The 16908-nt window shown below is 44.0% G+C and overlaps 2 protein-coding genes across 4 annotated transcripts in view; one reads left to right on the top strand and one right to left on the bottom strand.

Annotated features, from left to right (window-relative positions):
* PREPL (prolyl endopeptidase like) overlaps window positions 1–16908 on the bottom strand; it is a 48127-nt gene that overhangs the window by 18598 nt on the left and 12621 nt on the right. Inside the window, exons 1-4 of one of the 3 annotated variants that reach the window (XM_075863221.1) lie at window positions 5158–5202; window positions 3310–3537; window positions 904–1032; window positions 162–228 (exon numbers count right to left, since the gene is read on the bottom strand). In XM_075863221.1, the coding sequence (XP_075719336.1) occupies window positions 162–228; window positions 904–1032; window positions 3310–3480 (367 nt within the window). In that variant the 5' untranslated portion in view covers window positions 3481–3537; window positions 5158–5202. The other 2 variants (XM_075863220.1, XM_075863223.1) reach the window with 2 other exon arrangements.
* The window catches only part of CAMKMT (calmodulin-lysine N-methyltransferase), a 330489-nt gene continuing 318862 nt past the window's right edge, over window positions 5282–16908 (top strand). Inside the window, exons 1-2 of the mRNA XM_075863224.1 lie at window positions 5282–5523; window positions 15096–15271. Of these exons, the coding sequence (XP_075719339.1) occupies window positions 5383–5523; window positions 15096–15271 (317 nt within the window). The 5' untranslated portion in view covers window positions 5282–5382. The remainder of the gene's footprint in view (window positions 5524–15095; window positions 15272–16908) is intronic.

The following is a 16908-nucleotide window of genomic DNA, read 5'->3' as shown; positions in this document are numbered from 1 at the left end:
TTGGAAAGCGAGCCAGCAGTGTGCGACCTCATAACACTTTCTACACGTTAAACTTAGTCAATGGAAATAGTGTGAACGGGGCCTTAGGGTTTATTTTTAATGCTACTCATACAAAAAAATGTAACCATATAAATATACAAAATTTAAAAAATGTACATTACCGATGCTTTCCTGAAAGCGATAGATACAAGAGTCTTGATCAAAATATTTGTAATCTCCGCACTTAATCTGCAAATTAAAAGATACAGATATTAGAATTCGATTTTAGAAGTAATCTAACAACTGCCTGGAAAACAATAGGTTATAGTATAGGAAGCTGTAACTCAGTAGAGAATATTACTTATAATCACTATATTGGGATGAAAATCAGCTCCATAGAATTGCCAATCTGAACAAGCATAGCTGCAGTATAAAGCATGTGGGATAGGGAAGAGACAGCGTCATTCGTTTTTGGTGAAACAGAAGTGATCTTCAGACTACCGCTGCTTTAAATGGGTAATATATATTGCATAATGAAACGTTACGCAGTTTTCTCATATACTTTGCGAATTAATTCCTACGGTTATTCAACATCTCGGCTAGCAGTCATTGAATAAGAACCTTCATTGTTTAGTGAATAAAAATCTTTCCTGTCCTGGACCCACAGGTGCTCAGCTCGTTACAGTTAAGTTATCATTGCTCTGTTTTATACAGATTGATCGTTCCCATTTGAAAACCGAGAAACCGTAAAGGAACGGTTACACAAAAACCGGGTTTACATGCCGCAACTTTACGAAAATCGCGGCAAAATGGAGCAGTTGGAATCATGTCACAGGTGATAATAGGGTTAGGAATGATTGGCCTAAAGAGCAGAGGCAACACGTTACAATACTTCTGATATAACTTAGTACATTCCCTACTCACCATGCTGCGTTCAGTTCTTATGGGATACTTGTGATGCATTTCCACAAGCCGTTTCTTCAGAACTCTAGTTAGATCTTTGTAAGTCACGCCGGCTGCCTCCCAGCGTTTCCGTTCACAATTCAACATGGTCTTTAAAATTTTAAAAATATATAAAATGATCATAAGTTACAGAACAGCATTAACATAGAGTATGTTCACACTTCCATAAAGAGTCATTTCTTAATATAGATGTGAACTGAACCCGAATACAAAAGTATAACATGAACAGGCAGCATTTTTTGAATTGGCTTCGAGGGGCTTTCCTTTTTTATCACTGTATAAATATACTTAAAGAGGCTCTGTCACCAGATTTTGCAACCCCTATCTGCTATTGCAGCAGATAGGCGCTGCAATGTAGATTACAGTAACGTTTTTATTTTTTAAAAACGAGCATTTTTGGCCAAGTTATGACGATTTTTGTAGTTATGCAAATGAGGCTTGCAAAAGTCCAAGTGGGTGTGTTTAAAAGTAAAAGTGGGCGTGTATTATGTGCGTACATCGGGGCGTTTTTAATACTTTCACTAGCTGGGCGCTCTGAAGAGAAGTAACATCCTCTTCTCTTCAGAACGCCCAGCTTGTGACAGTGCAGATCTGTGACGTCACTCACAGGTCCTGCATCGTGACGGCCACATCGGCACCAGAGGCTACAGTTGATTCTGCAGCAGCATCAGCGTTTGCAGGTAAGATCGACTTACCTGCAAACGCTGATGATGCTGCAGAATCAACTGTAGCCTCTGGTGCCGATGTGGCCGTCACGATGCAGGACCTGTGAGTGACGTCACAGATCTGCACTGTCACAAGCTGGGCGTTCTGAAGAGAAGAGGATGTTACTTCTCTTCAGAGCGCCCAGCTAGTGAAAGTATTAAAAACGCCCCGATGTACGCACCTAATACACGCCCACTTGGACTTTTACTTTTAAACACACCCACTTGGACTTTTGCAAGCCTCATTTGCATAACTACATAAATGGTCATAACTTGGCCAAAAATGCTCGTTTTTAAAAAATAAAAACGTTACTGTAATCTACATTGCAGCGCCTATCTGCTGCAATAGCAGATAGGGGCTGCAAAATCTGGTGACAGAGCCTCTTTAAGGTTTCAATTCCTTACCATTTTAACGATAGTTTGCGGTCAGTGAATGAGAACACCCGTGTTTACATTCAGATGCAGCAACAAGTACAGACTTAGGCTTGCTCTCAACTGGGACTCTGATACAATTGTATCCAGCCTAGGCAATGCTCTGTGAGATAAATACATGAGCCGCAGCACAGATCCTACAACATATCAGTCCTGAGTCCAGGCTGTTTACTCAAATAACATTGCCCAGAAAACCCCTTAAAGGAGTATTACGGTTTCAGCAATTAAAGCTTATCTTTTTGTAAAAAACTGTTTTTCAACATACGTTCTTTGCAGTTTTCAAAATCTCCGTTTGCAGTCATTCAATAGAAACCTTTGTTTCCTTCTAGTAGATAAAAGTCTGTCCGGAACATGTGATGAACACACAGATGCACGGCTCGTTACAAGTGAGGGTATGTTCCCACGGCTTATTTTCAGGCGTATTTCAAAGCATAAAACTCTTGTATTACGCTCATAATACACTTGAAATACACCTGCAAACCGCTTCCCATTAATTTTGATATACACCGTGTAGTTCATATTAGGCCTATTTGTACACTGCTGAATTTAAAAAAAAAAAAAAAAAGCCTTGTAAAAGAAGTGGCATGTCACTTCTTGAGATGTTTCTGGAGAGGATTTTCTATTGACACTACAAAAACACTTAGAAAAATACGCCAGAAAATACCAAACACGCTTTGAAAACATCTGGATTCAGCCTCATATTTTTCTGCCCCAAACGTATGCCATGTGAACACATCCTGAGAGCTCCGATAACTGTACTGTAACTAGTCCTGCACCTGTGTGTCCATCACACAACCAGGAGAGATTTTTATCCACTGGAAGTAAACAATAAAGGTTCCTATTTAATGACAGCAAGCAGAGATCTTGAAAACCATGAGGAATTAATACAGAACGGGCATTAGAAAATTGTATAACTATTTATTATACCATGACTAAGATTTAGTCACACTGGAACTTTAAATCATAAGATCGGCTTGTCTGCATTCACCACACTTGATGCTTCTCAGTGCTGACATGGTATCACTACAATCATCAAGTCAGTGCACACAGAGGAGCATCTGAAGACATTAGACTGGGGGCGGAGCACTAGGGTAAAACCGGTGCGGTAAGTACCATATATTGCACATTTTATTATTATTTTTTAAATTTAGAGCCCATATGCACATTTTTTTAAATCCTGTAAAGCCCTTTTAAATATAATGTACACACAGACGACACATATGATCTGTACCTGCCAGGAGCACATGCCCCTGAACAATTTGCTTCTAGCCCATTCTCTATGGTAACCAGTACGGTCATTGCTCCAAGACGCGAAGAACGGTTTTTGCTCTACTGTTCTAACTCGGGTCCCACGTCTGCAGAGGAACCGTGACGCTGAATTCACAAATAACTTCATCTTCATTGCTTCAAGTACTCAGGACCACAAATTTAACATGATTTCACTGTGGATGTAAGTTTACTAGGGAGGAAAACAAATAGTGTAAGTAAAATAAATTGTCAGCTGCAGGGTTGGCCCTACGGCAGAGGACCCTAGTGAAACTACGATACATTGGGGGAAATTTACCAAGAAAAAAGGTTCCGGAATCCTAGTTCAATTGGCGGCAAAAAAACTGTGCCAGATTTATTATGATTTAGACAGTCTTTGCATTTTACTAGACAGTTTTCAATAGTGCCTGGAAAGGGGCATGGCTGTACAAAAAGGGGGGGGGGGTGGCTTAAAAGCACCAAGTGTGCCAAAAGTTTGGCACAAAATAATGGTCAAATGTAAGTCAAACCATGCGGTGACCTAAGGAAGAAAAGAGGGGCTAACATGTCTAGCAAGGTGCTCCAAATTTATCATACAGTGAGCACCACTGTGATAAACGTGGCGCATGGTCAGCGAGCTCGGCTGTTTCCGTAACTCCCTACCACCTAATCAGGAAGTGGCTGGGAAGCAGCGGGAGCCGAGCGAGGGTTAGGGGGCCCTGTTCTAAAAATAGGTGGGACCTGCATCTATGGGATATTTATGGCATATCCTGTAGTTATGCCATACATTTCTAAGATGGGAAAACCCCTTTAAAGATGTATATTATGGTAATAATAAATTTGCCCCATTGTGCCAAATTCTGAGCAGGTGGGCTGTAGCGTAAGGAAGAGAAGGGATTGTTTACTTTCTTTATGCATACTCATTCGTGTGTAATTCACATCCTTTAGACCTTAATCTTTTTATACGCAGAAAGATGCGCTATTCCTCAGCATCATGACCACCATATTACACTGAAACTCAGGCACATAGACGGTGGTCACCTCGTGCCACGAGCAGATAGTGAACATTCTTACGTGACAAATATAAATTAATAGCAACAGCATCCAGCTTAGTCCAGAGCTCCGCGTTTCATTATGGCGTGCGCACGCTAAAATGCATTGCGATAGCTTTGTTAGCCTATGGAAAACGCAGGACATCGCCATTATTGCAGAAATCATTTTGTGCCGTAAAACGCAGTTCACATATTGCACATGGGTTTTGCCTGGTGATCTCACGCACGACACATTGCGGGCAATCGAACTCTGTGGCGCACTGACCTAAACGGTAAAAATATAACAAAGATAAACAAATCGTCAAGTTTTGCTAGGAGTTCACATTTGCCTCATCAATTCCGTTTTTTTTTTTGTTCCATCCTAGGAGCAGAAAAACTAAATTGACGGAATGCCAGATTTGGCGCACGCCATTGACTTATATTGGAGTCCCTCAGGACCCATTGCGGTATTCGTCATTATGACAGGTAGAATAGCATTAAACGCTGCGCTATTCTCCCAGTCAAATATGACAGAGCCTCATGTGAAAAGAGCCCAAAGTACTTTAGTACTTCATCCCCAAAATCAGTACACTATTACTACACATGCGCACTTCATTAGAACATATGGTAATGGATTTAAAAAAATAAAATATCAATGCTAACGAATATACTGCTGATCAATAGAGGTTTCGTTATTTTAGACTGCGTCAGCCGCGTTTCCTCTCCGTGAGCGCTCTGACCCCGGGAGCTGCTCACCAGCCTGAAACCATAAGGATACCAAAGCGACAAAAATCGCACCGTACCATAATCATGTGCTATACACGTGTGTGTGAGTCGCCTTGTGATGACGTCATGCTAACAAGTCTTTAGTTTCCGGCATTTAATGAAAATTTGGGCGTTGATTGGCCGATCACAGTAAGGGGCGTGGTTAGAAGCGGATCACGTGTTGTTTGTTTTCAGAAGTAGCCGGGTTGCGTTTGACAGGCGGGCGGGCAGAAAAAAAACACCAAAAAGACAGTAGTGGAAATATGGAGAGTGAAAGAGAGCAAAATAAGACACGGACTGATGGAGATACATCACTGACAGCCGCAGTGCAAGAGCAGGACGAGAACGCTGCTTGCAGAGGGAAGCAGGGGGCTGCAAGAGCTCGCTGGAAAATCCTTGGACAGGTAATGGAGAGCGCAGACACTGCTGCTGTGTTATGGCCCTTCCGGCTACCTGTAGGGATTTCTTAAAGGGGTAGTCCACCGTTTGACAACTGGTTCTATGTTCTTTTAGATTTTGTTTAACCAATGGAGGAATATTCTAAATTACCTAGACAGTCGTGTCCTCTGCAGCGCTGGAGCGGGCCATGAACGGAACGATTATTGTTAGGCCTTATTCACACAGTGCTGTTTTAGTGCAGTTTTTGAAGCTACAACAAGGAGTGAAATAGTATATAGGAAAGACTCTACTTCTTTACTTTTGAATTCACCCCTGATTATAATTAAAAAAAACAAACAAAAAAAACTGCACTTTGTGAATAAGGTCTAAGGTTTTTATTACAGTTTTTTTTTTTTTAAGCCAAATCCAGAAGTGGATTCAAAAGGAATGGGAAATATAAAGTAAGAACAAAAACTGCTCCTTCTTCCTTGGCTTTGGCTTAAAAATCTGCAACAAATACAAGATGTGTGTTTCCAGACTTAAAGATGTTCTGTCACCAGATTATAAGTGTCCTATCTCCTACATAATGTGATCGGCGCTGTAATGTAGATAACAACAGCGGTTTTTATTTTGAAAAACGATCATTTTTGAGAAAGTTATGAGCAATTTTAGATTTATGCAAATTAGTTTCTTAATGACCAACTGGGCGTGTTTTTACTTTTGACCAAGTGGGCGTTGTACAGAGGAGTGTATGACGCTTACCAATCAGTGACCAATCAGTGACCAATCAGTGTCATACACTTCTCATTGTTCCAGCCCAGCTTTTTTCACTGCACAATCACACTGTGCTGTGGATCATGCTGGGCTGGAACAATGAGAAGTATGAGGCTGATTGGTCAGCGTCATACACTCCTCTATACAATGCCCACTTGGTCAAAAGTAAAAACACGCCCAGTGGGTCATTAAGAAACTAATTCGCATAAATATAAAATTGCTCATAACTTTCTCAAAAATGATCGTTTTTCAAAATAAAAACCACTGCTGTCACCTACATTATAGCGCCAATCAGATTATGTAGGAGATAGGGCACTTATAATCTGGTGACAGAGCCTCTTTAAAGAGGCTCTGTCACCAGATTTTGCAACCCCTATCTGCTATTGCAGCAGATCGGCGCTGCAATGCAGATTACAGTAACGTTTTTATTTTTAAAAAACGAGCATTTTTGGCCAAGTTATGACCATTTTTGTATTTATGCAAATGAGGCTTGCAAAAGTCCAACTGGGCGTGTTTAAAGTAAAAGTCCAAGTGGGCGTGTATTATGTGCGTACATCGGGGCGTGTTTACTTCTTTTACTAGCTGGGCGTTGTGACGAGAAGTATCATCCACTTCTCTTCACAACGCCCAGCTTCTGGCAGTGCAGATCTGTGACGTCACTCACAGGTCCTGCATCGTGTCAGACGAGCGGGGACACATCGGCACCAGAGGCTACAGATGATTCTGCAGCAGCATCGGCGTTTGCAGGTAAATCGATGTAGCTACTTACCTGCAAACGCTGATGCTGCTGCAGAATCAACTGTAGCCTCTGGTGCCGGTGTCCTCGCTCGTCCGACACGATGCAGGACCTGTGAGTGACGTCACAGCGTGATCTCTCGAGAACACGCTGTGTCTGCACTGCCAGAAGCTGGGCGTTCTGAAGAGAAGTGGATGATACTTCTCGTCAGAACGCCCAGCTAGTAAAAGTAGTAAACACGCCCCGATGTACGCACATAATACACGCCCACTTGTACTTTTACTTTTCAACACGCCCAGTTGTACTTTTGCAAGCCTCGTTTGCATAAATACAAAAATGGTCATAACTTGGCCAAAAATGCTCGTTTTTTAAAAATAAAAACGTTACTGTAATCTACATTGCAGCGCCGATCTGCTGCAATAGCAGATAGGGGTTGCAAAATCTGGTGACAGAGCCTCTTTAAAGGGATATTCCCATCTTAAACATTTATGGCATGCACACAGGGTATGCCATAAATGCTTGATAGGTGCGGGTCCTAGCTCCGGGCTTTTCTTCAGTGTCCTATCCGGCATATTGAACCACTTATTTCTATGGGGCCACGCACACATTCTTTTTTTTTTATTTGGATCCGCATGTCCGTTCTGCAAATTATAGAATAAGTCCTATTCTTGTCTGTATTTTCGGTCTGTCTCACCCTTTCTAGTGTATGGGTCCGCAAGAAACGGACCGCTCATGAAAGCCACGAAGATCCGTGTTTTGCGGTCCTCAAAAATGAAATGGTTGTTTGCATGATCCCTAGGGGTAGGAACACACTGGGCATAAACACTGCAGATTTTCCACAATGCATTTCATTGCGGAAAATCCACCGCGAAGTACAGTAGAGGCAATTTGGATGAGATTTGAACAAAACTCCTCCACACACACAGCGGAAAAAATCAGCCGAAAAAATGTTCATAAATTGACCTGTGGTGCGGTCTTTTAAGCATGTCAAATTACGCTGTGGAATCGCTGCTCTTCTTTTGCGGGTTGCCGACGACAAAGAGCTATGCTTTGCAGGGGAAATGCTGCGATTCCGCCGCAAAAAATCGCAAATGAAAAAAAATGTATAAAAAAAAGCTTACCCCGGCCATTGTCCTAGCGATGTGATCTTCTATTCTGAACGCAGCCCGGCCTCCTGGGATAACGTTTCATCCCCCGACTGCTGCAGTGGTCACATGGACTACAGCGTCACCCCAGGAGGCCGGGCTACACTCATAAGAGAGGGCGTCGCCATGACTACGGCCTGGGTAAGGCCTCATTCACACGGCAGGTTTTCCCGGCCGGGTGCCGGCCGTTCATAAATCGGCCGGCACCCGGCTGCATTAGGAATAATAGACCCCTAATTGGGCTATTCACACGACCGATTTTTTGACGGCCGGGAAAACCGGCCGTCAAAAAATAGGACATGCTCTGTCTTCGGCCGGGTACCCGGCCGCCCGGCTCCCATAGAAGTCTATGGGGCCGGGTAATACACGGCCATCACCGGGATGTGTCCCGAGTGATGGCCGGGTTTTCCGGCTCTTGCGCTCTATCTCCTCCTCCTCACAGCGCAGAGTGCATGTGAGGAGGAGGAGTTGATGCCATTCGGACGAATGGCATCGCTGTACACTGTGTGGCAGGGCCGGGGTGTACAGCAGGTGGAGGGAGCGCTGCGCTGGCTCCCTTCCCCTGCTTGTTTTAAAGCGCCCTGGCCCGGCGACACCTTAGATGGCGCCGCTAGCAGCAGCTGCTGCTGCGGCTGCTACTACTGTAGCGACGCCACTATAGCAGAGCGGGGAGGTATCTCCCCGCTCTGCTAGGTGCTAGCCGCACTTTAGCTCCTTGAAGGAGCGGAATCCCCGTGTTTTCGGGGATTCCGCTCCTGGACAGAGCGCTTGATATCTGGGGGATTCCCCTTCAGGAGTTGCCGCTGATGTCACTGTCCAGATCTGCCCGGCCCGGCCCGGATGCAAAACTTTATGCAAACCGGCCGGGCAAAATGGCCGATTATACCGGCCGACACTCGGGCTCGGAACGACCCGGTCGTGTGAATCCCGCCTAAGTATGAACTTTTTTTTTATTTTTTATTCCTGCAGGATTTCTGCCACGGACATGTTGCCACATTTTGGTGTAGGTTTTTTTCGGGTGGAAATACCTGCGTCTTCCAGGACGGATACGCTGTGTCTTATGTGCAACGTATCCGTCCTGTGTGTTCGTACCTAAGGGTGAAGTCACAGGTGGCAGATTTTATTGCACAAATTTCTGTGACTGAAAATCCGTTTCATACATCTGAATAAGAATCCGTTTCTGCAGCAGGTGCGTGGATTTCTTCTTGGCAATAATTTTTGAGTCTTAGGCCTCATTTACACGAGCGTGTGCGTTTTGCGCGCTCAAAAAACGCAGCGTTTTGCGTGCGCAAAAGGCACTTGACAGCTCCGTGTGTCATCCGTGTATGATGCGCGGCTGCGTGATTTTCGCGCAGCCGCCATCATAGAGATAAGGCTAGTCGAGGTCAGTCACTGTCCATGGTGCTAAAAGAGTTAACTGATCGGCAGTAACTCTTTCAGCACCCTCGACAGTGAATTCCGATCACCATATCGAGTGACCTGTTTAAAAAAAAAAGAGGTTCGTACTTACCGAGAACTTCCCGGCCGTTGCCTTGGTGACGCGTCCTTGGTGACGCGCCTCTCGACATCTGGCCCCACCTCCCTGGATGACGCGGCAGTCCATGTGACCGCTGCAGCCTGTGATTGGCTGCAGCTGTCACTTGGACTGAATTGTCATCCCGGGAGGTCAGACTGGAGGAAGAAGCCGGGAGTTATTGTCAGAACTTTTTTTTTTTTTTTACACGTTCACGTATATTGGAATCGGAAGTCACTGTCCAGAGTGCTGAACCAGTTTAACTCTTTCAGCACCCTGCACAGTGACTGTCTCCTGCCGGGTTCGGTCAAAACGAGTTCAGCCGAACCCGGTAAAGTTCGGTTCGCTCTTGTCTAAGACACTCCGTTCGGATGTTTGTAAACAGAAAAGCACGTGGTGCTTTTCTGTTTACATTCAGTTTGACAGCTCTTGCGCGAATCACGCAGTTCGCACGGAAGTGCTTCCGTGCGACCTTCGTGGTTTTCACGCACCCATTGACTACAATGGGTGCGTGATGCGCGAAAAACGCACGATTATAGAACATGTCGTGAGTTTTACGCAACGCACTCGCGCTGCGAAAGATTCACGCATCGTCTGCACTGCCCCATAGAGTAATATAGGTGCGTACGACACGCGTGAAAAGCACGCGCGTCGCACGCGCGTATATTACGCTCGTGTAAATGAGGCCTTATAGTCTGGAAAATATGCTAAATACTGTGTGTGTGTGTATATATATATCTAATGTATCAATTAGCAAAAACACACTAAAATAATAAAAATTGTACTGCAAAAACAAGAAATACAATAACGTCTAATATATATATATATTAGACGTTATTGTAGTCCTTGTTTTTGCAGTACAATTTTTAGTGTTTTTGTTAATTGATGCATTTCACTGATGTTGTACAATAAGGTGCGGCTAGCAGTTGGCATTGCAGTAGATCACAGATGTGGGCAGGCCAATCACGTTTTTCCTTGTATACCTGGCAACCATTTTCCCTTGATCTGTCTTTGTGAACATGTTTCCACTTCTCTGGAGTGTACGCATTCAACTGCGCTATTGATTCCGTCACAATAACGAAAACCTGCCGAAACGGTGGCAAACGGAAACCATTAGCAGTGATGCAAACGGAAGCTAAGGTTTCCGTTTGACTTTCCATTGCGGGGTTCCATGACGGAAACCTCAGACGGAACCCTGGAACGGAAAGCAAACGCTGATGTGAACAGGCACTTAGGCACTATGCACACGACCGTAAAAATGATCCGTAATTACGAACCCATTCATTTCTATTGGCCACAGACCGCTTTCAGTATTTTTACTGATGGGTGTCCGTGCTGAAAAAAATATAGAACCCGTCCTATTCTTGTCAGTAATTATGGCACGGACTCGCCCATAGAAGTCTATGGGCGCTTCCGTAAATACGGACGGCTATGGATGTGCATCCGTATACCGTCCGTATTTACGGAAGCGTTGCTATGCAACATGTTGGTAACATCATTTTCAATTTCCCTCTTTTTTTTTACGGATCCGTATATATGGATCAAATACGGATGCAATGTGGACCGTATTTACTGACACCATTCCGTATATACGGATAAAATACGGAAGACTACGGATCCGTATTTATGGACAGTATTTACGGATGGATGAAAATACGGTCGTGTGCATGGGGCCTTACTACTAGAATTTCTGAATTCACCTCATCAAAGGGGCGCATCCGTTCAGTCTTTCAGGGGTTTTAAAAACGTTAAATATTATCGTTGTCGGCAGCACATCTACCTGTGTAAACAGGCAGACGCGCTGCCGACCTGATAATAAAGGATGAGCGATCGGAGTAACGACCGCTCGTCCCCATCCATAGCTCCGTGTGACAGGAGCAAGCGAGCACCGATTAACGATGTCTCGTTGATTTGGCGCTCGCTGCTTATCGGCCGGTGTAAAAGGGTGTTTACTCTGTCAGCAATGATTGGACATTATAAGTCTTTGTGGTAACCCTCAATTTATTCATAAATTCCTAAATAACAGAGAAACGGCACAATGCAGAGTTCAAAGAAGAAATTCTCCAAATTGTTATTTCATGAGGTATAGTTATTTCTAAAATGTCAGAAGAGTTAACAGGTCCTCTTGGTTATTCGCTAGGATATGCCATCACTTTATGATCGGTAGGGGACGGACCTCTGGGACTCCCACCGATCCTAGGGGCTGCAATGCTGATTTAGTGCTAGTTTCCCTGCACAGTGGAGATCTTGGCCAAGTGGCTGCTCAGGGAACTGCAGCCTTCCCCGTCTACTTGAATGGGGCCGTGCTGCAGTTCCCTGTGCAGCAGGTGGCTGGGGCACCTCCGTGCAGTGACAAACCACGCTCATTCCGAGCTGCAGCCCCTTTATTCTCCGGATCAGTGGGGGCCACAGAGGTTGGACACCCACCGCTCATAAAGTGATGGCATATCCTAGCGATCTGTCAGCACTGTATAGGATGGGAATACCCCTTTAAGCCCCGTGGGTTAAGACTGAATAATTCAAATCTCCACGTCTTGCGATTACACAAGTCATGATTGGATCTTGCTGGGATGTGAAGTGGATCTTGTTGGCGTTATGAATCTTGTAGGAGAGGATTAGGAGCCATTATTTCACTACTAAAGTTGTAGACGTATTAGTTTTCTGGTAGAAGGGCAGGAGGTAAGCAGCTCTCTGAATCCATTAAAGAACACTTCTCTTCTCGATGGCATGAGAGGATGAATACTTACCGTAATCTGTTGTTTGGGGAGTTCATGTCTTTGTCATTGGCGTTTTATGTTCTGACATGATGTGACATTGAGAAGAATTGTATGGGCTGGAGTCCTTTCTGAGCCACATCTGCTGACATAGTCAACATCTATTCATGGGATGATGGGTTCTTAATGTACCTTCTCTTTGTATGGTTTATTGCAGTTCATAAAATAAACTCCATGATCTTTTTCATTGTTTAAAATAAGATGCAGAATCGTCTGTGCCGAGCTCAAGTAGCTTCAGATAAATAAGCCGTAAGTGGATCCTCATTGTATCTTGTATGAGAAAAGAATATACTGATGTCTCTATACATAAAATGTGGATATTGTAGCAGCGCAGGAAAAAGCAGGATATCCTTCTCAATGGATGTTCCTTGTGGGCCGAACCAAGCAAATTCTTCCCGCGAAATCTTCAAGAGTCCAAAAGTTTGGATGATGCACCACTTTTTGGAAAGAAATGGGGTTCCTGCTACAATAAAGTCCACGTCACACTTGCGGTGCGTATAAATGTTTTAGTATTTTATTCTACAGACAATTAAACCTTTTTGAGACGATCACCTAAAATTGCATTGAAAAGTGGTCTTCTGGGAGGGTGGCCTTGTCAAAGAAGATGTCGAGTATGCAATATATGGTGGAACTGAAAATCTGTCACGAGTAATCTGGTCTGGAAAAGGGGTGATCTTCTCAAAGAGGTGTTTTTTTGGGGCGGTCTCACTCTATTTACTTTCACAAGTCTATAATAACCGACCGGTTACGAGACTGGACCGGATATGGTGTCTTATACCTTGAAGAAGGGAATGGGCCAATTGCAAAACCGGTTGGTTATTATATACCTGTGAATGTAAATATAATACATTTATATGCACTGTAAGTATGACGTGGACTTCATTGCAGCAGCGCATCCAGGAACCCAATTTTTCTCCAAAAAGTGGTACAACTATCCAAACGGCCACAGCATCCAGTGTCACGAAGGGTCTGTGGACCCACTGGGCCGTACCGACTTGGCGGTAAGGCAGCTGGCCAACAGGGAGCAGGTGAGAGTCTATAGTTCTATAGGTACCTGTGGCAGCTCAGACAGCAGCAGGGCAGGCTCGGCTGGGACTAGGTAGCAGGCGGACGTCCGGCGAGGTGAAGCAGGTCAGACAAGGATGCAGCACAGCCCGACTTTGGCGAATGTATGTATTGCTAGGAACAGGAACTGGAAACGCGTATAGGTACAGGGACCGGGACTGGAAGAGGATACACACTAGGAAGCTATCACATAGACAAACTAGGGAACACAACAACGCTCAGGCATAGAACTAGGGGGCTGGATCCCTCTTACAGTCCAGGGTACTCACAGGTCAAAGTTCATCAACGAGGTCCGGTGCGTGCACTGCCCCTTTATGAGCGTGCATGTGCATCCTACGGGATCCGGCTGAGGTGAGTGGACGCGAGCGCTGGCGTCTCCTGAGGAGGAGGCTGGGGCCAGCGCTTGCCGACTCGTGGCTGCGGCTGTCCGGGGGAGAACGGAGCTGACAGCCCGCAGCCACGGACATTACATCCAGTGTCCTGAGGGGAGAGACGGCAGCTGCTGATTTACTACAGGCTTCTCTAGATGTTGTACTCTTAACAGAACTGACACTAGATTAACTTGCTTTTATTATTTCCCAAAGTATTAAACTAAAAAGCGCTCAGTCCTTTTTTTGTTTGTTTTTTTTTTACAAATTTTTGTTTTATAGGTTATTTGACAATTTTGATGACACATATGAGGCCTCATGTATGGGAACTAGGAGAGAAAGCAACCTGTCAGATTACTATTATTGGTTGCTATGGGCTAAACCATCTGCAGTAGTTTTCATGCCTCAACCATAACGTTCATGTCTTCATTATGTCACTACGTCACGGGCGGACTTAGGATATAGACTTCAGGAACCCAGTTAGACAACTCTAGGAGCCAACTAAATATTTTTTTTTAGTAGTCCGGCAGCTATAGAAAACAATTCAAAAAGTTAGTAGCCAGCAAAAGTTTCTAATCATCGGCCACATGACTTTTGGGATTTGTCCAGTTCTGACTTAGATCCTTCTAAATTGATGCAGTGCTCTCCCATGATACTGGGTTTGGGCCACTGAAAGAAAGTGTGGTCGGTGTCTGTGTATGTATGTATGTATGTATGTGTGTGTGTGTGTGTGTGTGTGTGTGTGTGTGTGTATGTATGTATATATTACATTTATTTATTTTTTTACTATAATTTAGGCAAGCCAGTAGATCAAATTAAATGGTCTAAAGTGCGCCAGATGTAATGACGATGGGATCTTCAAATGTTATAAATTTTGGACATATTTATGCCTTGTGTTATATTGTGTTTGTATATAATGTATTTAGAGATTCTGCAGTGAATTTCTGTGGCTAAAAACAACTTTAAAACACTTCGAAAGTTTCAAATTGGCAATGAGACCAGAACCTATGGTGTTCTTACCATAAAGCTAAACCCTACAGCGACTATGGGATCCATGGAGGGGGGGGGGGTCTGTGTAAACCTGCATGGGGCTTCTGCACAGGCAGCACGCTCGGAGCTGGGAACTGGCCCTTGGGTCACTCACACTTTCCTCTTGTATGGAGTAGATCATTACAACTTCTTACATTGTCTACTGCTATTCACATGATCTGTTTGACTTGTAGGCGCTAAGAAAGAAGTGTCTTGATGAAGAAAACCTGCCGAAAGTGTCCGTAAGAAGATTTAACTCATTCCAGCTTTTTTCAATTACTGAATTGTCAAAGGAGGAAAAAGAAGATGATGAGCATACCTGGTTGAAGTATACAAGCACCTTGTATCCCGAGTATAGTGTTTGTTTAAGGTGAGTTTTTCTTTTATAGGATCCCCCGAAAATGACTTCAACGTGACTGTTATGTCCTGACACTTTATTTAGTACTATGTGATTATGGCAGCAATCGCTGGGCGCTGTGGTGATGTGTCATCTGTGATGAACCCAGTGATGGCAGAATTGTGGGTTGCTCAGGGGGAGAGATGATCGTAACGGGCTGTGATAATTTTTCCTGCTTACAAATTCTATCTCTCACCCCTCCCTTACGGGCCTTATTCAGATGTACGTTGAAATCGTCTGTGTTTAACGGACGCTTTTTTTAACGGCCGTCACACAGCTGCATGTATTTCTACGTTGTTTTAAGGGACCATGTGAAGAGTCTGTGAAAAAATAGGATGTGCCGTATATTTGTCCGTATTCAAGTCTATGAGCGATCCATGAAAACGGGTGCAAATCGGCCGTTCATCTTAATAAGGCCATAGAGAGACAATCGGGTAATACAACTTTTTATCTTTAACCTGACTGAAAACGAGTACTCCCCGAATATTGCACCTGGGCTTTAATATGATACCATCGAAGCTCTAGTCATTATATTCAAGTCACAGCAAGTGTTTAAACTCAAAGTATTACATGCGTCCTTGGCAGTGAAAGGGTTAAAGGAAGTCTATTGTCTGAAAATGACCTATATTTTAAATCAAGTTTTTATGTTCAACGTAATTTTAAAAAAAAACAAAAAAAAAAACATTTTTTTTTTTCCCATGTCACTATCTATATTTAAGAACAAATATTGTACCTTTTACATCAGTCACTCAGCACTGAAACACAAAATAGGCTGACGCTTCCTGTTACTTTTCAGGTGGTGCTGTGAACACTGGGGGCAGGGGCAGCAGTAATCCCATTATCATGAAAGGGCCAGGTTACAATGAAAGGTAACACCTCCATTATAGAACTGGAGGCAGATAACACATCACACCATTGACAATAGGTGATGGAGGCAGCTCAGCTACCCCTCCCGTCCCATTGTCACAGAGCATGCTCACTACAGTCTCCCATAGAAGTCAGTAGGTTGTTTCCTGCCTTAAAACTAGCCATACAAATTAAATAGCCATCAGCCGGCTGCCGATATCTCCCCCGTATCCCCAATATTCATTCAAGTGATGGAGATAACTCAGCTCTTCCTTCTCTTCACTGTTCAGTGACAGCTGCACATCTCACAGAGCATGCTCACTACAATCTCCCATAGAAGTCAGTAGGTTGTTTCCTGACTTAAAACTGGCCATACAAATGAAATAGCTGTCAGCCGGCTGTGGCTGTCTTCCCCATATCCCTAATAAACATTCAGGTGATGAAGGAAGCTCTGCTCCTCCTTCCCTTCCCTGTTCAGTGACCGCTTCATATGTCACAGAGCATGCTCACTACAATCTCCCATAGATTGCAGTACTTCATTTTCTGACTTCAGCTGGCCAAATAAATTAAGTAGCCGTATGGCGGCCGTAGCTATCTCACCCGTATCCCCCATAAGCATGCAAGTTTATAGCATTGGTAAGTAGGGAATTAGCCGCTGCCAGAAACTTTCTGGGGACAAGGGTCATCCGAATGGACGGAGCTTTCAATAGAGCTTGTCAGACCGGGCTCTTCTTGTTCAGAGCGATAGATAAAAGCTGCCTATC

The sequence above is a fragment of the Rhinoderma darwinii genome, chromosome 4 (genome assembly GCF_050947455.1).
Source record: "Rhinoderma darwinii isolate aRhiDar2 chromosome 4, aRhiDar2.hap1, whole genome shotgun sequence".
NCBI lineage: Eukaryota > Metazoa > Chordata > Amphibia > Anura > Rhinodermatidae > Rhinoderma > Rhinoderma darwinii.
This window is presented reverse-complemented; position numbering and strand designations above follow the sequence as displayed.